Genomic DNA, 21,943 nt, shown 5'->3' with positions numbered 1-21,943 from the left:
TCAACTGAAAAATTGGTTTCTGCTAATGGTAGTCAAATGAAGATTAAATATGAATTGAATAATGCTCATATTTGTCATGGTAATGTCTGTTTCAAGATTCCTTCTGTCCTTGTTAAAAACATGACTGATAAAGTGATTCTTGGTCTGCCATTTATAAATGCTTTGTATCTTTTTCTTGTTGAACATGATGGAATTACTACTGGTCCTTTTGGACAGAAAGTAAAATTCAAATTTGCTTCAAAGTTTGAAATTGATGTTGATGCTTTAAATTTGATTCATGCTAAAACCAAACATCTTAACTTCCTTCAACAAGAAGTAAGATACAAGAAAATTGCTGAACAACTTTCTGATAAATTATTGTAATAAAAAATTGATAATTTTCAGAAAATCCTGATTGATGATGTTTGCTCTAATGTTCCTAATGCTTTTTGGCATAGAAGAAAACATACTGTTGACTTGCCTTATGTTAAAGATTTTGATGAAAATAATATTCCTACTAAAGCTCGTCCTATTCAAATGAATGCTGAAACAGTTGAGTTTTGCAAAAAAGAAATCAATGATTTACTTCAAAAAAAAAAGCTCATAAGGAAAAACAAGTCCCCATGGTCTTGTGCTGCTTTCTATGTTCAAAGTTTCGAGTAGACACAGATAAGAAATAAAGACACAACAATGCTATCACCAGCCAGAAAAGAATGGCTCTGATACCAAAATGGGGAAAAGGGACACCAAGCTGAAGGCGGAAGCACAATAATATTATGTTGAAAGTAATATTAAAGCAAAGTAGAACCAGCCAAGAAGGCGGTATTGCAATTATGATTAAAGTAATTTAAAAGCAGTAGTAAGGCAGTAGAACCAGCCAAGCAGTATATATGAAAGCAATTAAAATTTAGAACCGTTCAAGATGGCGGTAGCAACAAGTTGTTTCCTGATTTCCAGAAATGGAATATCCCCAAGATTGATACTAAAATTGTTTACAAAACTAGTTGGACTGAAAATGCTTTTCATTCTGCTTACAAAGCTAGAACTATTGAACAAATATTCTCTATTTCAAAAACTCATGAAAAATGTTGCTTGTTTTCCAAGAGAAATATTAGTGAATTTATTGCCACTAAAAAATTCAGTTATTTGCATATTGGTATGGTTCAAGTTGCTCTTAAACCACTTACTAGAAAAGAAATAAATGCTTCTGTTCTCATGTGTTTAAGAGATGTTAGATTTAAGAACTTTAAAGATAGCATTCTTGGTATGATTACTGCTTCTATGTATGATGGTCCTGTATATTTTAACTATTATCCTGATATTACTCTTACTTTGGATAATCCCAATATTGTTAAAGCTTTAACTTTGAATATTGCCTCATCTGGTTATCACATGGAAGAAGATAGTAAACCTTTTGCTTTGATTTATTGCATTTATTACAGATTGTTGGGTACTCAATTGAACCCCGGTGCTAAGATTAATAGAGAACCTTCTGGTAAAACCATGTTAATTCAATGTTCAACCCCTGATGCTAAAGTTCAAGTTCCAAAAATGATTCAATGGCAAGATGTTAAGCTTCCTACTGAATGGTTGTTGGAACAAGAATCCCCTCTTGCTAAACCTGCTTTTGATGAGCTAGATCTCACTCATATTCAGCAATATCTTGATGGTACTGTTAAAATAAGTTTTCAAAACAATCAACCTTTGAGGATCAACGAAGGAAGACATTCATTTGCTGGATCTGAAAGTATTTCAAAAAGAGATCAAGATCTCAACAAATTTTTGCAAAAGAGTTTTGAAAAACCCACTAATTTAAAGTTAAAAGGTGTTTCAAGTGATAAATCTCAAATTAGCTTTGTTTGCTATTCCACTAAACCTGAAGCTTCCTCTCCGTATAGCAAAACTGCTAATGAAGAAGAAGATGACACTAAATCTGTTTGTCCATCTTATTCTGATTTTCCTTCTATTGAAAATCATGTTTTCCAAAATCAATTAAGAGTTTTGAATGTTTTGGATGAAAGTTTTGAAATTGATATGGTTTCCCTGTATGATGAATTTATGCTTGCTAAAAACAGAAATAAAAGAAAATACTACCAAAATAATTTTACTCAGTCTGAAAAAGACCGTGTTAAAAGAAAATTGTTAGAAAAGATGAATCAATTAAAAAAACATATTTTGTTTTTTTATTTTCTTGAAAACCATTATGTTCCAAAAGATGAAATTTCAAAAAATTATTTGAATGTGATAAAAAAATCAAATTTTGTTAAAGAAGATAAAACCATTGTTAGGTCTAGTCATCCTCCTCTTGAGACAATTTTGATAACCACTAAGAAGATTGATGTTAAGGCCTCCCCTTTCAAAATTGCTGATGATCAAACTCTCATTATTAGTCTTATTGAACAAAACAATTTTACTAATAAATCTTTGTATATTATTGGTCAACAGCTTGACCACATTGAAGAAAAAATTGTTGAAAAAACTCCTGTTTCAAAAACTGAGAAACCTTTGATTGATTTACCCAGTCAAGATAAAAAAATTGAAGTTTAAAACTTCTCAAGCCAAAACTCTTGACATTGTTGAGAAAATGCTTTCCAATTTAAAGGTAAAAAATGAAAGTACTTCTACAAGTACTCCTGCTGCTTGCACTATTTCAAAAAATGAAAAAGAAATTGTTTCTGAAAAAAATACAAATTCCGATACTGTTTCTTTTGTTTATGCAAAAAAGGTTTTTGATGATGATCTACCAGAAATCAAAAGATTTGTTGGAAATTCCAAACCCATGTCTTTTACAAAAAATTGGTATTCAAAACCTACTCCGATATGCAGTTTGAAGAAAGACCTTTCCAAACCCAGTTTTCTGTTTCTGCTGATAAAATTTATGAATGGAATATTGACAGTTTGTCTGAACAAGAAATCATTAATAAAATGAGTCATATGTCTATGGTTGGAATTGCTTATATTAATAATCATAATCTTGATCACCCTGAAATTGTTGACCTTGCTACTGGTTTTTTTGGTACTCTTCGTGGATGGTGGGATTCATATCTCACAGAAGATTCTAGAGAGTCTATTAAACATGTTGTTAAAAATAATTCTTTCTTCAGAACTTCTTTCTTTTAGAAGCCTTTCTCTAGAGAGAGTTCCTTGTTTCCAACTTAGGATTTCCTACTACTATCCCTACAACCTTATAACTAGAACTAGTTCCAAGCCTTGTAACTATTAAGCTGTTAAACTGTTTCAATCTTGTAACCACTACTACTACTGTAAGTGTTTTATTCTATTTTCAATAACAAGTATTTTCAATTTTCAGTTTATTATACTACTTGTTGCTACCGTCATATTGGACGGTTCTAAATTTTAATTGCTTTCATATATACTGCTTGACTGGTTCTACTGCTTTACTACTGCTTTTAAGTTACCTTAATTATAACTGCAATACCGCATTCTTGGCTGGTTCTACTTTGCTTTAATATTACTTTCAACATGATATTATTGTGCTTCCGTATATATATAGATCTACGGTTCAGTATTTAATTAGCATGTCGCTTTTGAAGTTGTAGTTTCAGTTCGTCATTGTTACCACTTGCCTGCAAGCTTTGTATTTTAATTCTGTTTGACTAAATAAAAAATATTTCGAAAATTACATTCTTTCAAATAAATCGTGCAAAATTGTCATATAAATTACTATATGAAAACTCTATTTGTTCAATAAAACCGAGATTATGTTCCATCAAGTTAATATAATAAATTCTTCTAAAAAAATGTTACCATACTAAATGGGAGAAGCGTGTACGGTTTCTTTATCTTTTTGATATGGCCTGCTTCTCCATGAAATTACGGAGCATTGACTTTTTTTTTTTTTTTTTGGAGAAAACTACGGAGCATTGACTTAATAATTAAAGATATATATATATATATATATATTTAAGATCATGCAAACGAGTGTACTTTGGTTAACAATTTAATTAAAGAAAGTTTTAATGAAAAAAAAATTAATATTTTGATAACTTTTTTTATTTTCCATAAAAGTAATGTCAAAATTTTCTTAAAATGGATTATTAACTAATGCCCTAAGGGCACTTGTTAGCATTTCTTTTTTCTTTTTTCTTTTTTTTTTTAATGGGAATTATAGATAGATTAGCACCGTTTGTTTTGGACAAAATGACATAGTTGAAAATGAAGGAAGGAGTAAACAAAAAGGAGTCAATGACAAGGAAATATCGCTGCTAAAATTTAGGCACAGTTAATTATTGTAACTTGGATTTCTTAATTAAATCAATTATGTAATTACATTGATCAATATGTTATAATCTATCTTTAATTAACAATAATTAAATTTAACCATATGATCTATTTAAATTTAACTAGATAATCTAATGTACAATACCTAAAAAAATCTATAATATATATAAAACTAAAGTCATTTGACTTTTAGAGTTCATTTGGGATACGCTTATTTTGTTAAAACTAAAAAAATTTTATTGAAAGTACTGTAAATAAAAGTAAGAGTTACCTAAAATTGTTCAGTGGGACCCATGAATAGTATTAAAAATTGCAATGGGACTCATTAATAGAACAAAAATAAGCTGAATAATAAAATAAGTTGGAAAAAAATTTTTGCCAAACGCACACTTAATTAACTTCATAATTAATAGTATGTCACATATTTGGTGTATATATATTTATTTATTTATTGTGTCACATAAGCTTTTGAGAAGGTATCATAATTTAATGTCATTATTCTAAAATATTTTTTTATTGAATTTAAATTTAATTATATATTTAAACTCGTCATTAAAATCTCCATACGACATATTTTCTTTATATGGTAGACTACATAATTCCATATACAGACATAATGATAATAAGGGTTCTTTTTAACAGATGTCTTTAGGACATTTGTTAATGAAACATTTTAGAAAACTTTTAATACCATTTTTATTAAAAATATAAAATTCTATCAAAAAAATCGGTAAATTTTTTCTTTTCCCATAAAAAATTTTAAAAATATTTAATAAATCAATGCTCTTAAAGTATTCATTAACTTTTTCCTAATAATAAATGCATAATGTAGAATTATAGTTTCATATATAAACACAATCTATATATATAATTAAAGTCAAAGCTTAAAAGGAATTCAATTAGATTCCAAATTAGAATTCAATTGTCAACTAATTTTGTGTCATGTTTCCACCTAAGTTTTTTAATTTTTATGTCTAGTGAGTTAATTAGTGCAAAACACTAAGAGTCTAATATTGATAAACTATAAAATTTAAATAAATAAATAATCAATCACATATACTCAATAAAAATCACCACACAACAAAGATCACCACATGTTATATCTTATTAAAAATTAGAAAAAAAAATTATCATAAATAATATTAAATTTGGGTAAGAATTTTAACATGTGACTACTTACCTTTACCTTTTTAAAAAATAATTTGATTACTTCTTTATATTTTTATGAAAAAAAATTTGTTTAATTTTAAATGTATTCATGTGTATGTATAGGTTACACATTAGTTAGTATAATAAATATTTATTAATAACTAAGGTAATTATTAAATTTCACATTTAGAAAAAAATTAAAATTGACAAAAAATATATTATTTTAAATTTTTCTATGCACGTATTACCGATCCATTAGTTAGAAATAAATTTAATATTAGGCCTACTCTGCTGCGCCCTCCCATGCCGTACCCGTATGTGATATGTCACCGAAAGCTTCTTGCTGCTCTAAAAAAAAAAAAAAAAAAAAAAAAAAAAAAAAAAAAAAAAACTTTAAATCTTATCGGTCAATATTGCCCCTACTGGTAATGTAATTCACAAGCTCGACCGACTCTATCGTAACCTAGTGGATTCATTTCTTGATATTAATTATAAAATCAGAGTCAGGGATAGTGGTGTTGGTGCCACAAGAATTTAAGGAACAAATTAATAAGCAAAACAAAGAGCCAGAAGAAGCATCATACAAATTCCTGTGCAAGCTGGTGATCAGCAATATTAGCTAATACTACAACATTGAGAGAAAGATGGAAAATGGTTTGCGCAACCCAAGTGAGACAACAGGGAAGGTCATCACCTGCAAAGGTAAGAGGTTCAGCTATCATACGTGTTCTCTCTCTCTCTTTGCACAATCATTATTGATTTATAATAGTGCTCATTTTCATTTTGTATGGTGGGTTTGAAGCTGCTATTACATGGGGTCCGGGTGAGCCATTTGTGATAGAAGAAGTGAGAGTGGATCCCCCTCAGAAAATGGAGGTTCGGATCAAGATCCTCTTTACTTCAATATGTCATACAGATCTCAGCGCTTGGCAAGGGGAGGTATGTATTAGTATATACATGTCAAACCGACATTCAACAACTTTATCTATAATATAATTTGAATGCACCAATTTAGATTAATTCTCTCTGACTTCTGGCACAATCCTCGTTATTTGTTGAAGAATGAAGCTCAGCGAGCGTACCCTCGAATTCTTGGCCATGAAGCTTCCGGGTAAGACACCATGATCTCATGGCTTCAACAATCAACATGCTATATATTATCCATATTCATTGTATAAGAAATCACTTTGAAAACTTTTTGCCTATCTAGCCTCCTGTGTTTTATGATTAGTTTAAAATAAGGAAAATAAAAATCCACTGTCCAGTTTTATTATTCAAGTTTTATCAATGGTAACTATCATACATGACTTTTTATATTTGACATGTTATAAATACTAGATTGAAAAGAGGATTTTTATTTGGATAATGGGTAAATTATTAAATTAATCTCTTAACAACTTAAGGTTTAAAGAATAAGTGATAATTTATCATAATATCTATCAAAGCATGTGATCTGAGTTTGCATCCGGTCAACTTTTGGACAAGTACAACTAGATCAACTTTTTTGGACACAATCTTTGGTTGCAGGATTGTTGAGAGCGTAGGTGAAGGTGTAATGGACATAAAAAAAGGGGACCATGTTGTTCCAATTTTCAACGGAGAGTGTGGGGATTGCCTGTACTGCAAGTGTGAGAAAACTAACATGTGTGAGAGAGCTGGAGTAAACCCATTCATGACTGTGATGGTCAATGATGGCAAGAGTAGGTTTTCGTGTAAAGAAGGAAAACCCATCTTCCATTTTCTCAACACCTCAACTTTCAGTGAGTACACAGTGGTTGAGTCTGCTTGCGTCGTCAAGATTGACCCTGATGCTTCTCTCAAAACGATGACATTGCTAAGCTGCGGTGTTTCTACAGGTAAGAACTAAGAATCACACCTCTATGTGTGTGTGTTTATGTGTGGTGGCTTTGTATAATAGTTGCCACGTGCCTTTTATGAGACTCGAGGATCTTCCCATTTATGATAATTGATAAACATCAATTTGTCTCCAATGTCAAGATACATACGATATCACCTCTTTTAAAATCTTATTTTATGAATAATAATTAATATAAGTGTACGATATTATGTATACCTCTATGCTATACGTACATATTAATATATAAATAAATAAATAAGTTTCATCATAAAATCAAGTTATCTCCATTTAAAACAACATGACGTTATGTGCAGCTTTAAATTAATAAAGAAATTAAATCATTGTACAATAATACTAGTATGCATATGTAAGTGAAAAATTTATGTAAAAGAAAAAATAAATAAAAAGTTTAAAAATATATTTAATATTAAAAAAAAAAAAAAAGACGTTTTGGGCAACTTTAAATGAATAAAGAAATTAAATCTTTGTATGATAATACTAGGTATACATATGTGTGAAATTTTTACATAAAGAAAAAATAAAAAAGTTATATATATAGAGAGAGAGAAGGTCTTATAATATCCAATCCGATAAATAATAAAGAAAATACATTTTTATAATAATGCTAGATATACATATGTGAGTAAAAATCTCACATAAAGAAAAAGTAAAAAAGTTGAAGAATTAATATCACATAACTAGGTTTCACAAAAAGTTAAATCTCACAAGTTCTAACAGTGTAAAAGAATTTAAAATTTCTTGTCACTATTAAAATATTTACATAAGTACCATTCAGTATTCATTATAAGTTATAAAAAAAAAAAAAATACAAGTAATTATTCGAAACTTTGGTAATCTAAATATTATTCAGTAATATATTCATAGCCTGCAATTAGGCTTACAAACCAGTAGTTTGAAATCTCTCACTTCTGCTGTGATTTGTTTTGACATGCGAAATTCTTGGAACTTGATCAAGGAGTTGGAGCAGCATGGAATATTGCCAATGTTAAGGCTGGGTCAACCGTGGCAATTTTTGGTTTAGGTGCCGTGGGACTCGCTGTAAGTTACACTTTTTTTTTAATGGGAGTAAGTTACATATTAATATGAATCAAAATCGCATCATTAGATGAATACTAATTTTTCACTTAATGAGGCACATTTTACTAAAAGACACTCCTCCATTGCTATCCAAAAAACAAGTTCTTTATTACTAGCTATAATTGCATCTGCCATACAAACATTTTTTTTTTTTTTATAATATTAATTTATGAAAAATTTGATTTTATATCTTAAATATATAAAAGAGCATCTAATAATAAGATATTAAATGCATGTCAATTTGTACTTTTATGAAACTCATTAACAAAATCCTAAAACTAATACAATTAAAAATATGGTGCAGGTTGCTGAAGGAGCACGAGCACGAGGAGCAACAAAAATAATTGGTGTTGATATCAATCCCAACAAATTCACCAAAGGTGCTTACTAACTTGAATACTTTCTTGGTACAAACATAGTTTGTATCTCACTACTTTGTTATTCACGAAGTGAATTGCTGATTGCTCTATGTTTTGTGCTAAATTGTACAAATAATGATGATGGTGTTTTATCATAATAATCGATTAATCGTGGAAAGTTTCATCCCCACAAATTTGTAGTTTACGCTGTGTGTGCATGTGATGTATAGGGCGAGCCATGGGAATCACAGACACTATTAATCCAAGGGATTTTGAGAAGCCAGTTCATGAGGTTAGTGAATTACTATAATCACAAACTAAATTTTTTATCTTAACTATTTCTTGAGTTAAGTGTAGAATTCAAGACCACAAACTTGTATTTCATCACCATCCAAAAACGAACCAACAAAAGAGTACGAGAAGTTCAATAAAAATTAAAAAATGAGAATGCTTGATTGTGGTCGCAGTGTATAAGGGAAATGACAGGTGGAGGGGTTGACTACAGCTTCGAGTGTGCAGGAATCTCGGAGGTTTTGCGGGAGGCCTTCTTATCTACACATGAGGTGCCTTTTATTAAACTTCCTTTTTGTTTTATTCCACTCAATTGTTTGACCAAAACATAAAACTTTTCACTATTTGTACTGCTAATTTGGATCTCATATTCAATTTGTCTTTTAGCAACGCTCACACCTCTCCTTTTTCTTTTTCTTTTTTTTCTTTTTTCTAAAGACAATTTCCTTATGTGTACAAAATGGGACACAAGACTAACATGTGTTTATTTCAAAATACATGTCAAGATCGTGTCATTTTTGTGCCCAAAGCACTAAAGGAAAGCCAAACATTTTATGTTCATAACTTATTCAAAACTTGTCAACGTACACTACTTTTTGTCCCTTCCGCATTCCGCAACATCCAAGTGGTGGATTTGATGAACTTAAAAAACATCATAAATCCAGAATTCTCAAGTTTCATTCACCACACTATCGATTCATTGTGTTTTCAAAATATTTCAAATAGGACACTACTTATATAAATTTTAAAAAAATAATAAAAAATACACTACTTTTTTTATACCAATCATATCAACTTAGTGAAAAAGAATCTTGAAAAAAAATGTGTATCCCTGAGTTAATAAAATTCTTTCACTAAGCAAATATTGGCCCATGAATGAGCAGGGCTGGGGATTGACTGTGATATTGGGGATTCATACAAGCCCAAAAATGCTTCCCCTACATCCAATGGAGTTGTTTACTGGTCGCGTAATAATCGCATCAGTCTTCGGAGGTTTCAAAGGGAAGACCCAGCTGCCTAATTTTGCCAAAGAGTGCATGCAAGGGGTCAGTAGCTCTTTGTGGTCTAGGAATGTTAATGCTTAATAATTTTTTTTTATGATTATAGCATCAATCTTAACGTTTGTGCTATGGGGTCAATTTCAGGTGGTGAATTTAGAAGAGTTTATTACACATGAGCTTCCATTTGAGAAGATAAACGAAGCATTTCAGTTGCTTATAGACGGCAAATCAGTGAGATGCATGCTACACCTTTAAGCCTTCCATAGAATCCCTACACGCCATGGATAAAGAGCAATAAGCTAAACTCCTCTTGGAACAGAGTTATATCATATATGCATGCAGACAGATTTCGAAATCGTGCCTACACATTCTAGACTACTAATTTATTTTGTTTTTGTGAGAAGAAGACTTCCACCTTGAATAGACCTTAACAGTATAATAATATAATCATATGGATGTATTATCAATAGTACTACGCTTTATTTCAACAGCTTATGCTTGGCTAAACTTATTTTCTAACTCTTTTGACTAGGTACAGCTTCTTAAAACCTCATCATTTCATAAGTAAAAACACTACTTTATCCTTAACTTTTAAGCTAAATAAGCTATCCAAAAATTGGTTTAATTGCACAGAAAGTGTTCCCACAACATCCTAATTACTCGAATTTGGCAAATCAATATGTTCTGAAGAGACAATCGACAGCTAGTTACAACGGGCATACCATTCTAATAAATGGGCAGCACAAGATAGGTTTAAAGCAACATAATGCAGAATCAGTATGACATGAATTCTCAAACAACAATGAGAGAGAAAGAGAATACCGAATGTGAATCACCTTGTGTAAAATCAAAAACTTATAGACTAATGTGTTAGCGTGTTTATTTGCACACCAAGCCAACCATGTGACTGGCAAGCTATCTTTGAAATATATCTTCAAATAACTTTGCAGAAAAAAAGGGACCATTTCAATAGTGTCACAAAAAGACTTTCATGAGTAATAAACTTAGCATTGCTTAATCTACGGAAAATCCAAATCCATATTAACGAGCAAATACATGAAATCTTTTAAAGCCTCAGAGATTCTATCCAACTCTATATATGCTAGAATAAACAAAATATTAACCCTATGATAACAAAAGATATCATAGCATGGCCGCAGTGGACAAGTATATATATTAAACAGACAACCAGAGATGGAAATCTTTACATGATGTGTGTGTGTATTTAAATATATTTAAACTGGAACGGTAAATCATTCTCGGGTGCCAAAGATGATTGATTTAATGCATGGGAAGACGAGGAGCACGAGGGCGCACAGGTGTCTTTGATGGGCTAACCCTGATCATACACAACACCAAAAATCAATTAGATAAACAAAGCAAAAGGTATGATACAAAAAATTCTCTAAAAGTAAATTCAGGATGAGTAACAAAGGAGAAAGCAGTCCAACCTAATCGGCAATGAACCTAGAACAACTCCACTACAGTTGAGAGCAGCAATTGCACTTTCAGCCTGAAGGAAGAAAAATATATTCCGATCACATCGCAATTCATTGCAGCATACAGAGATCAAGGCAAATTGAGACTAGATGTTACATGTGATAAAACCCCAATTAGATAGTCAATTTTATGGTCACTAGCACTACAAGCCTTACAAGGCAAGCAGCAGATCCTGAATCAGCTCTCTCAAACCACAAAAAAGATGTTGAAGAAGATTCTAGGGGATCATGTACATGAAAAACAATCAGGAAAACTGCAAACAATATGACTTGTGCATATGATCCAACCCACTTCAAATCCTTCCATTCTAGTCAAATATTAAATCATTATCAATCTAATATGCCAACATGCAACTACATTTTCACTTCAAAACTGTTCAACCATATTTTATTCAAGGTAAATATAACCCCCAGGACACCACTTTAAGTGGGATCAGATTGCGTAACCACCCATTTTAAATATAACAAACACTCCGAATGGGATTAAACCTCTGACCTCACTATTCATGATCCACCCCTTGTTCATGCAAAGGGGAGATGCCATTTGGTTCAAAAACCTTTTCTCTCTTTTCCATAGATTTTAGATCCCAATTGGAAGGGAAATGCAATAAACTAGTGACCTCCACTTTATGAGTAGCAGTTTCCAGTTTATTGTGCTACCCCTTTGGGGTACCATTGGTCCAAAAAGTATGGGCAAAAATATTATCTAAAAGTAAAAGGTAACACCAAAAAGAAAATCATTACTCATTTATGGCCAGAGTGCAATTCAATTAGTACAAGAGCTAATCAATTAGTAGGAACATATAATCACTTTTCTGGGTTTTGATTGAACCAGACTAAAAATAAAGCAAAGTTCTGCATAATCAACCCTTCCACTACTATTTGTCCAAAAAGAACCAGAGATAAGACAACCAACTAAAAAACAAGTCCCATGTTATCAAAGAAAATTGTATAGCCTTGTCTGCAAGCTAAAGTCAGCACAGCTTAGTATATAGCTTCCTTGTAACTAATATAAACACTTGTACAAAATATAAATTGATTTCCAGTTTTAATTTTATTGAAATTTTCATACTTTCAAAAGTGGCACATAGTAGTATCTCACTTCTAGAGAGGTAGTATAATTGGAAATCTTCAACTGGTCTATACAAAGCTAAAAACCTCTAAATATCATATCCGTCTAATAAAGATTAGAAATATTGCAATGAACATTGGGCACTTTAAAAACCAAAAAAGGAATGGAGACAAAAGTTTACAAAAAATAGCTTTCTGAAGTTAAACAAATCTTCTATTTATTCTAAGTAAACACTTAAGTAGACTTCAATTGAAAAAAAAAAAAAAAAGACTTTAAGAAAATTGTGGATGGCATTCTTGGTACACATACTATAACCTACTGAAAAGGTATTATAAAGCAACCTTCGGCCCAATTCCTCCACTATAAAATTCAACATCTCTCTAGAATTATACAGTCCAAGCCCTACTCTCATCTCCCAAGACAATCATCTTAAGCGAAGTTATCAATACCATACATGAGGCCCTTTCAGCTTGGCCAGGAAAATAGCTTATTTTGGTACCGAACGGTACCTACGCACCGTTTCGAAATTACTGCCATATACAATATATCATAAATTTAAAAATATATACACAGGCTTGTGTGTGTGTGTGTGTGTGTGTGTGTGTATAACAAACTCTTATGTTGACCCAAATCTGATCAAAGGAAAAAAAAAAAAAAAAATTGCACAATAAAAGATTGCAGTTGTGCTCCTTGAGCTTTGACACAGGTGCTAATTTGAAAAAAAAGACAAATAATACATGTGGTGCCTTATTACACATGCCTTACCACTTCTCTTACCAATGACATGGCCCTAAGTCTAAGTCTGACACAACACAACCAATCAACAAAAGAAGAATCGTGGAGGGATGAAGGGAGCTGCAAAAGTGGTGCCAATCCAAAGAAGAAGGTGCCGGAGGAGAAGCTAACACCAACAACGAAGAAATCAAAGCTGATGACAGTATTGCAAGATTTTTATTTTTTTATTTTTAAAATAAAAATAATAAATATTTTTATTTAAAATTAAAAATAATAAAATAATAATAATAAAATTTTAAATTAAAATTTTAAAAATAAAAAAGAGCTTCAGTTTGGAACGGTTGATACCGGCTGATACACACATTTTAACTATTAAAGGAGCTTCACCATACCAATTTGGTCAACAGTACAAACTTTTTTGGTCCTACCAGCCTAAATGGTACGATTTTCAAAACTTTTTTCCTTAAGGCATTTGGCCTTTTCAAATTGGGGCACAATACATTATGTTTGCCTCATTAATATCATAACAACATTTTATAATCCAGTTTAAGAGGAGATTAAGAACACCACATGTGTCTGTGCTTAGTGCCATATATTTTCTTCATGGTAAGGCCCAAGCCACAAGGTGGGTTGCAATAGATTAATGGCCTACGTAAGATTTAGTCACGCTACTATGGATAGGCTGTCAACCCCAATAATTTGGAACTAATGCTAGGTTATTGTTATTGTTGACACAACGACAAATAATGTGGTGAATAAGGATGTTCTTCAAGTTTAGAAATATGGTGTTTTTAAGAAGTAATGTTTTATAGAACCAAGTAAGAAAAAAAGCAAGGGAGAGAATATGCAAGCTGTTGAACCTATGGTAGCTAAAGTGGCTCACATCTTGCCAACTCATGAATGAAACTCAGTGCATAAGTAGGACAAAGTTTTATTGCACATAACATTACACTTTACCTCCTGTCTTCCTCAATTCTGGACTGAGCACCCATTAACTTTTATCAAATATCCACCAAAGTCTCAAATCGGATTACTCTTATCTTGGTCTAAATTTATTCACCACTGTAATTAGCCTAGAGCTCATATCATTTATACAACCCACTAAATTTAAGCACGACTTAGCCTAAACCAACCCATAGTATCACCCTACTGTGAGTCAAGAAAATTTTAAATTTTCCTTTTATACTCATTGAGATAGCTGATACACTATTCCGTGTGCATGTGTTTGGGGGGAGGGTGAAAGAACGGTAGTAACATTTGTACTTAAGCCTTCAAAAATTCCAAAAAAAATAAAAATAAAAAATTATCTGACAGCTTGTAGCCAGTCGTGTTATGGCAAGAATAGATTATGGGTGTAGGCAGTACTTTTCTATTTTTTAGTAAGTAACCTGCTTCATGTAAAAGGAAAAATGTACAGAGAGTAGCCTAAAGAAAATATCTCCACAACATCCTTTAGAATCTTGACACCAATTAGAATAGTCCTCTTTTTTTATAATTCTATAATTACAATGGGGAGGGAAGATTTGAACCATAGACATCTCTTTAGGAAACACAAGGAGGTGCCAGTTGAGCTACAAGGCAATTGGCCCAATTAAAATAATCCTCCCAACAATACAAAGGGAAACCATACAAACAAACCTTAATCCCAAATTATGGGGTCAAGTATGGATTCTCAATAGACTAGTTAGGTCACCCACGTATATTCTTTTCTGTCATTCTATTTTATTCAAAATTACATTCTTTGTTACTTAATTGACATGTACTTTTCTGCCACTTTTATAATTTTGGTCTTTCAATACCTTTTTTCACTCTCAACTTGAATCAACTCTCCTCTTAATATGACCAAACCATTTCAAGCGGTCTCCTACACTCCCTCATCTTTTCGTCAATAAGGGCAACCCCCCATCTTTAAGCAAATTTCCTCATATCAAATCCTATCTTTTCTTGTATTTTCACTTATCCATCTTAACTTTCTCATTTTAGCTACACACTTTATAAATAAGTTGCTTCCTAACAATCTAACATTTAGTACCATAAAACATAGCTGATCTTATAGGAATCTTATAAAATGTTCCCTTTAATTTAAAGATATTCTATTACACACTCCCGATGCACTTCTCCATTTGATCCACCTTCCACTCTACTCTTGTCCTATTGTTCACATAATAACATCCTCTTAAATCTCCATCTTTATGAATTATTGATCCAATATATCAAAAGCTCTAGGTTTTGGTATCTCTTGACTATCAAGTCTTTCAACTCATTTATCTTTGTTTCTACTTTGCTAAACTTTTTTTTTTGATAGATAGTAAAAGTTTTATTGATAGCAAAAATGCAATGTGTTTACAATTGTAAACACACGGCAAAGAAAGAATACAAACAAATCAAATAGCAGATCTAACAGAAATAAGGAAATCAGACAAGGAAATACAATGCGTGAGGCCCCAAATACGAGACCACTCAAAAAAAATCCCAGCTGACGTTGTCTTCAACAGTTCAATGGGTCTCTCAATGCCCTCAAAAGTTCGGGCATTGCGTTCCTTCCATACTAACCACATAAGACACGCCGGTACCATATTCCAAACATTTGAAGAATAATTCCCCAACCAATTCCTCCAAGCGAAAAGAAGAGAGACAACTGTATACGGCACCACCCATTGAATCCCAAACATAAGGAAAACCTCGCTTCACAAAGTTTGAGCAAACTTACAATGGAGTAAAAGGTGATCCACAGTTTCCTCATCACACCGACAAAGACAACAACAATTAACAAGAGGCAAGTTCTTCATGTACTTACATTTCATGTACTTTTTTTTAGTCCTACTTAGCTGAAAACCTTTAGTTCTAAAGCATTTCATAAAATTTCTAACCTGACATTAATTTCATATCTAGTTTCATCCACTAAAACTATATTGTCTACAAAAAAGCATACAACAAGGGATGTCCTCCTAAATTGATTAAGTGAGCTCATCCACTGCTAGTGAAAAAAAATGTGGACTTAAAACAATCCTTGATGCAAACCTAGAGTTATAGTAAAGTAAACTCACTTGTGATGACTCTACTTGTACTTTTTTTGATAAGTATGACTCTACTTGTATTTGTTCTCACACTAATTAAAACTCTGTCATACATATCATAAATAAACTTATATACTTTAGATAAATTCATTTCTTTTCCAAAGTATTCAAAGGAGAGACATACTTTTTAAAATCAGCAGATATACAAAAAGTATAAGTAGGAAAACATACAATGCAAATCTGGGAAAGAGGAATGGTAACTTAAATAAAAGAGCTTACCATCCTAACTCTAGGAGAACAACCTATCCATCCTACAGCATGATAATTCCATAAAATAAGATCATTTCAATTAAGAGTTAGAGAGAAAGTTATATGATTGTTGATAAAATCACCATAACCCTTATGGACTACAGACTGATTCACAGCACAAAAAATCAGTTAATCAGCCATTTCTGTTCTAACTTGATTTTACCACTCAAAAAATAAGAGAGGTATGTACAATACACACTGTTGATAAATGTTATTCTTGGCAACCTACCTCAATTCCTGACACATCATTACATTTTACCTTCAGCCTACCTCAATTCTGGACTGAGAGCACCAATTATTTTTTATCAAGGAATCACCTGCACAGATCCCGATGCAGGTGCGGTGACACGGCAATTTTTGAAAAAGTAGGACACTAGTGCAGCGGGATACGTTTATTAATTAATTATTAATGAACGTGTATCAATTTAAGAGCAATAGTAGATAATAAAGTGAATACATAACCATTACAAGATAAATCAACAAAAGAAAAAAGCAATCAACATTTTTTTTCAATCAACAGTAAAATTTATCAACAAAAACCAAAAAAAAAAGCAATCAACATATTTTTTACTTGTCAAAAAAAGAAAATAAATCAACATTTTATTTCAATCAAGAAATCAACTCAACAGTACAACTTATCCACACCAAAAAAACAAAAAAAAAGCAATCAACATGTTTTTTTAATCACTTCAATCACCTGACAGATAAAATTTTATTTTAAAGAAATGAAGTTAATAATTCTGAGTGTCTGACACTTATTGTGGACTTCTTCTTTTTAACTTACCATTGTCATTTCCAAAACCAATCACGTGGCTCACACTAGAGGAAGCAAAAGTGAAATGTTGAAACTTGAAAACAATAAAAGATGACAACTAATAAGATAAGACTAGACTCTAGAGGACAGAAAATAAAGAGCAAAAACCAGTCACCCAGTGGATACAAAACAGAGAGGAAATAAAAAAAAAAGGAAGAAGTGGGCTGGGTTCAATAAGGCAAACGACCGGCAACTTGAGATTGATGGGTTTGCAATTTTTCTTTCTTTTTTTTAAGCCAAAATCTGATACGGGATGGCAGGAACATCCAGCCGTATCATATTTTAAAATAAATAAATAAATCGTTTGGGACGCACATGCAGCTGTTTCCCAGTTTTTTATCAACAAAGCTCCCAAGTATCAAATCTGATTACTCCTCTTGGTCTAAATTTATGCACCACTGTTGGCCTAGAACATGTAATTACATTTGTACTAACCCTAAAAAAATTCTAGATAATATTTATCATCTAACAGCTTATAGCTAATCATTTTATGACAAGAATATATGGGTGCAAACGGTCATATGAAAACATCCCCACAACCACCTTTTAGAATCTTGACACAAATTAGAACAAAAAATTCCTCCAAAAATACAAAGGGAAGTCATACATTTTAAAATCTAAGCAGCAGATATACAAAAAGTATAAGTAGGAAACCATACAATGCAAATCTGGGAAAGGGAAAATAGTGACTTAAATAAAAGATCTTATCATCCTAACTCTAGGAGAACAATCTATCCATCCTACAACAGGATAATACTTAAGCTTAAGATCATCTCAATTAAGAGTTATAGGGATATCCTCAAAGTTATACGATTGTTGATAGCATCATCAACATGACCGTTGTGGACTACAAACTCATGCACAACACGTTGATAGGATACACAACACAAAAGATTAATCAATCAACAATTTCTGTTCAACCTTGATTTTTCCACTCAATAAACAAGAGACATACGTGCAATACACGCAGTCAATAAATGTCATTCTTGGCAGCCAATAAAATAATAATAATCCTTATGATAGAATTTTCAATGCAATCCCAATTGACTCAAAGCTTATTGTCATTAAGATAAAAACTACCCTCATGACCAGTAAAATTCTTACATAATAAACAATAAAAATGACCCATAAGTTTTGAACACGCTCTTTTTTTTTTATATATGAGTAGATAAGTTAGGGTAAGATAATTTGTATTAGTTTTAAATGGGTTGGAAGTATACTCTCACTCCAATCTCAATATAATCAAGATCAATCCAAGTGGCCCAATGGGCCAATGGTATGAGAGAGTAGCCACCTACATTATCAAGCGCAAACCTGAAAGTTTTCTCATCAGCATAAAATTAAAATCTCTTCTTTTTTTATGTTGGGGATAACTATAACTCAATATAACCTCCTAATGAGACTATACCATAACCTTATCGTCCACCAGCCTTTTTTCGTCAATAATTGACGGGATTAGACCTACATTAGAGGACCTAGAACTAAATCTTAGCTGCTAGAATTTCCCTTCCAAAAGCTGGTTATTTGAAAACACTTTGCTTAAGCTCCCCTAGATTTACATCTTTTAACCCTTTAAAGGGAAAAAATACATGTGGAAACAAGCAATTTAGCAAGCATGAATAAAGAGAAAATGGCAATTACCATTACAAACTCAACAAAGGCAATACGAGTGGAATGGTGATAGTCCCCAAGTAGCCTCAAGCGATAAACCTGCTTCAAAAAAAAATTTCTCATTTGTGCATTCCTTACAAATGTTAGTCAAAACATTAAGAAGAAATAAAAGTTTCAGAATATAATCTCGAACCTCTCCACAGACTGATTCGAAAAAGAGTTTGACATCAGCTTGAGTAACCTGCACAAAACAAACCAAATAAATAAGTAATAAGGGTTTTATAGGCCATACCATGGACCATATTCAATGATAAACTACCAAAAAAAGTCACCTTCTTGTCAATATTTGTACAATAGATAGTTCTCGCACACATCTCACGTTCATCTTCAGTCTGAAATCCAAAGAACCAATGAAAGATCAACACATATTCAAAATACTGCAGAAAACAAGAAATACAATGGTCATAATAGCTTGGCTCTCTCACCCTAGGCAAAAAGGTTGGGTTAACTGGTGCAATAGCTGTTTTAGAAGGCAGCACCTTCACAGGATAGAATCCAAGCATAGTCCCCCCCAGACTTAAAGCAGCCCTTGCACCTTCTGCATAGCCAACAGAGCAATTGATCAAGGAACCATCATATTTCATTGCAACTACCAAAAACTATTGAACTATGTACCACAACTTCAAATTACCTTCATCAGTAAACTCAACAAAGGCAAAACGAAGTACGGAATTGGGGTCACCACATATACGGCAGTCAACAACCTTCACACAAAAATAGAACTTGTTCAAGACCAAAATTTAAACCACCTCATCAGAAAACCATTTATTAAAATTTTTTTTTTTTTTTTTTAAATCCATTACCTGTCCACAATTGACAAACAGAGCTGCAAGCTGTTCTTCAGTGACCTATGCTCCAAATAAACAAACACATCAGTCCCACACACAGCCAGTCACACAAGACATAACCCACCAAAGTCATATAACAATAGCAACCAAGAACGTTTTGATTTTATATACCTGTTGATCTATGTCAGACACATACACAGTTCTCCTAATTGACTCTTCTCGCTGAGCCAAACTTGTCCTGGCATTCATTCTTCGTTTCCCTTGATTAAAATTCTTCTTCTAACACAAACACCCATCAAGAAACAGCCACACATAAATCCCCATTTATAAGCTTAAAAAAAAAGGCAAAATTTAAACGAACTAAAACCCAGAATCATAATTCATAAACCCTTCAAAAACCAAAATTTTCACCAAAGCTATAATTTTTCTATCGTTCACATTCAATTTCTCAGCCTCCAAACAAAAGGGTCAAAAAGAAAATCAAAAGAAAACATATATATAAGCCATATTATCATACCCTTCTGCCAGTGTTGCTGCCATTAACAAATCCATTTCTGTTGTTGCTTTGCATTACCAGGTTGTTAGGGTAAAACCCAGCATTCAAATTGAAACCTTGGTTGTTATTAGCTAGCGAAGGAGGCACAAACTCTTCAGCCATAGGGTTCAACTTAGAGAATAGTTCTTGTAACTCTCTCATATCCCGATTGTAGCTCTCAACGGCGGAGACAGTCGCTGAATCACCACCGCCGCCGTTGGATCGGTGGGCCCCGATCTGCTGTGCCGATGTGGGAGTAATGTACAGCGCCTGATCGTGGTGGGACATCACAATCGGACCACCACCACCGTCACCGTTGATGATGTGGTGGTTGTGGTTGAGTCGCACGTGGGTGTGCTTGCTGTTGTTGGGCTGCTGATCGTGACCGTTGGATGATTCCTGTGATGGCGTCTCGAAGTTTCGGCTTGAAACAACCCCTCCATTTTCAACCACGGCCATGGTTTTTTTTTTCGTTGTTGTTTATTCTCTGAATCGTTGATCAAAGAAAAAAAAAATTGGTTAGAAATGTCCTTTGAATAATAAAAATTGATTCAAAAGTTGAATGGTTTTAAATACAACAAACACCTCGAAATCACCATCCACAAAACGAAATGGAAAAATAATATATAGAGAACAAAGTACTGAAGAAAGTAAGCAAAAGCAGCAATTTTTTCTTGTTTCATTTTCTTACAGTGTGTTTGTTTGTTGGGTTTTTGTTTTGTTTTTTAAGGTTTTGTTTATTGCGAGAGAGAGACCAAAGAGGTTCTTCGAATCGAGGTTGAGAGTGTGGATCTGCTTCACATAATGGCGATGATGTTCTACCCAAAAAAAAAAATGGCGATGATGAGGGTCTCAGACACTGCGTTTGATTTTGTTTTTGCTTTCAGAGTGTTTGATTGATTGTAGCAAAAATCGAAAAATATACTAATAAAAAACCTACAAATGACATTGTGTTTTTTTTTTTTTTTGACATGTACATGTATTGTTGTTGCTAGACTACATGGGATGGTGGTCACTGTAGAATCGATGACGTGGCATGATATTATTGGGTAATCAATATGGCGTAGGATGGGTGATACAACTAATTGATGATACTGAGATACTTCTGAGTTGCTCCTCCAAAAAAAAAAAAAAAAAGAGATACTACTGGTTTGTCTTTTACTTTTTACGGTTTTACTTTTACCCGTACTGTTTGGATAGGCACGAGCTCAGCTGTCTGTGGCCTGTGTGTGGGTGTTTTGGTAATGTTGGTATATTAATAGGCGGAGCTGAGTGTGAGAACTGTCTGTCACTCTGTCCTTTTTTTGGCAGCGACTCCCCTAGGCTTTTGCTAATTGCTATAAATAATTTGGCAATGTTACCATTTTATTTCTATTGAAAATATCTAGAATTGTTAAAATGTTAAACTATAACCCTATGTTTGGTTTGGTTTTTTTTTTTTTTTTTTTAGAAAAACCCTATGTTTGGTTTGAAGGAAGAGAATGGAAGAGAAGAGAAAATCAATTAGGGGGAAGGGAAAATGTGGG

At 32.5% G+C, this 21,943-nt stretch overlaps 2 protein-coding genes across 5 annotated transcripts; one reads left to right on the top strand and one right to left on the bottom strand.

Moving 5' to 3' along the window:
* Positions 1-5,889: 5,889 nt before the first annotated feature.
* LOC115977935 (alcohol dehydrogenase-like 4) lies at positions 5,890-10,520 on the top strand. 2 transcript variants are annotated; one of them, XM_031099968.1, is made up of 10 exons: positions 5,890-6,072; positions 6,173-6,309; positions 6,432-6,481; positions 6,898-7,226; positions 8,205-8,287; positions 8,631-8,706; positions 8,916-8,977; positions 9,153-9,248; positions 9,861-10,022; positions 10,122-10,520. In XM_031099968.1, exons 1-10 carry the CDS (start codon positions 6,015-6,017, stop codon positions 10,230-10,232), a joined length of 1,164 nt encoding a protein of 387 aa, XP_030955828.1. In that variant the 5' UTR covers positions 5,890-6,014; the 3' UTR covers positions 10,233-10,520. The 2 variants fall into 2 exon arrangements, with proteins under 2 accessions (XP_030955828.1, XP_030955829.1); XM_031099969.1 differs by lacking the exon at positions 9,861-10,022.
* Positions 10,521-10,950: 430 nt separating this feature from the next.
* LOC115975171 (polyadenylate-binding protein-interacting protein 11-like) lies at positions 10,951-21,370 on the bottom strand. 3 transcript variants are annotated; one of them, XM_031095863.1, is made up of 11 exons: positions 21,109-21,370; positions 20,400-20,904; positions 20,054-20,161; positions 19,898-19,942; positions 19,726-19,798; positions 19,520-19,632; positions 19,367-19,426; positions 19,228-19,275; positions 19,065-19,133; positions 11,429-11,490; positions 10,951-11,316 (listed from the first exon to the last, which is right to left on the bottom strand). In XM_031095863.1, the coding sequence occupies exons 2-11, from the start codon at positions 20,874-20,876 to the stop codon at positions 11,259-11,261; spliced, it is 1,113 nt and encodes a 370-aa protein (XP_030951723.1). In that variant the 5' UTR covers positions 20,877-20,904; positions 21,109-21,370; the 3' UTR covers positions 10,951-11,258. The 3 variants fall into 3 exon arrangements, with proteins under 3 accessions (XP_030951723.1, XP_030951725.1, XP_030951724.1); XM_031095865.1 differs by having other exon boundaries at positions 20,054-20,158; XM_031095864.1 differs by having other exon boundaries at positions 21,173-21,370.
* Between the last annotated feature and the right edge of the window lie 573 nt (positions 21,371-21,943).

This window comes from Quercus lobata, chromosome 2 (assembly GCF_001633185.2).
Source record: "Quercus lobata isolate SW786 chromosome 2, ValleyOak3.0 Primary Assembly, whole genome shotgun sequence".
Taxonomy (NCBI): domain Eukaryota; kingdom Viridiplantae; phylum Streptophyta; class Magnoliopsida; order Fagales; family Fagaceae; genus Quercus; species Quercus lobata.
This window is presented reverse-complemented; position numbering and strand designations above follow the sequence as displayed.

Coding starts and splice junctions, on each gene's coding strand:
- LOC115977935 (XM_031099968.1), top strand. CDS start 6,015: ATGGAAAATGGTTTGCGCAACCCAAGTGAGACAACAGGGAAGGTCATC. Junction 6,482..6,897: donor CTTGGCCATGAAGCTTCCGG/GTAAGACACCAT, acceptor CTTTGGTTGCAG/GATTGTTGAGAGCGTAGGTG. Junction 9,249..9,860: donor CCTTCTTATCTACACATGAG/GTGCCTTTTATT, acceptor ATGAATGAGCAG/GGCTGGGGATTGACTGTGAT.
- LOC115975171 (XM_031095863.1), bottom strand. CDS start 20,876: ATGGCCGTGGTTGAAAATGGAGGGGTTGTTTCAAGCCGAAACTTCGAG. Junction 19,427..19,519: donor ACCCAACCTTTTTGCCTAGG/GTGAGAGAGCCA, acceptor TTTGGATTTCAG/ACTGAAGATGAACGTGAGAT. Junction 11,491..19,064: donor CCTTTGTTGAGTTTGTAATG/GTAATTGCCATT, acceptor TTCTTCCTTCAG/GCTGAAAGTGCAATTGCTGC.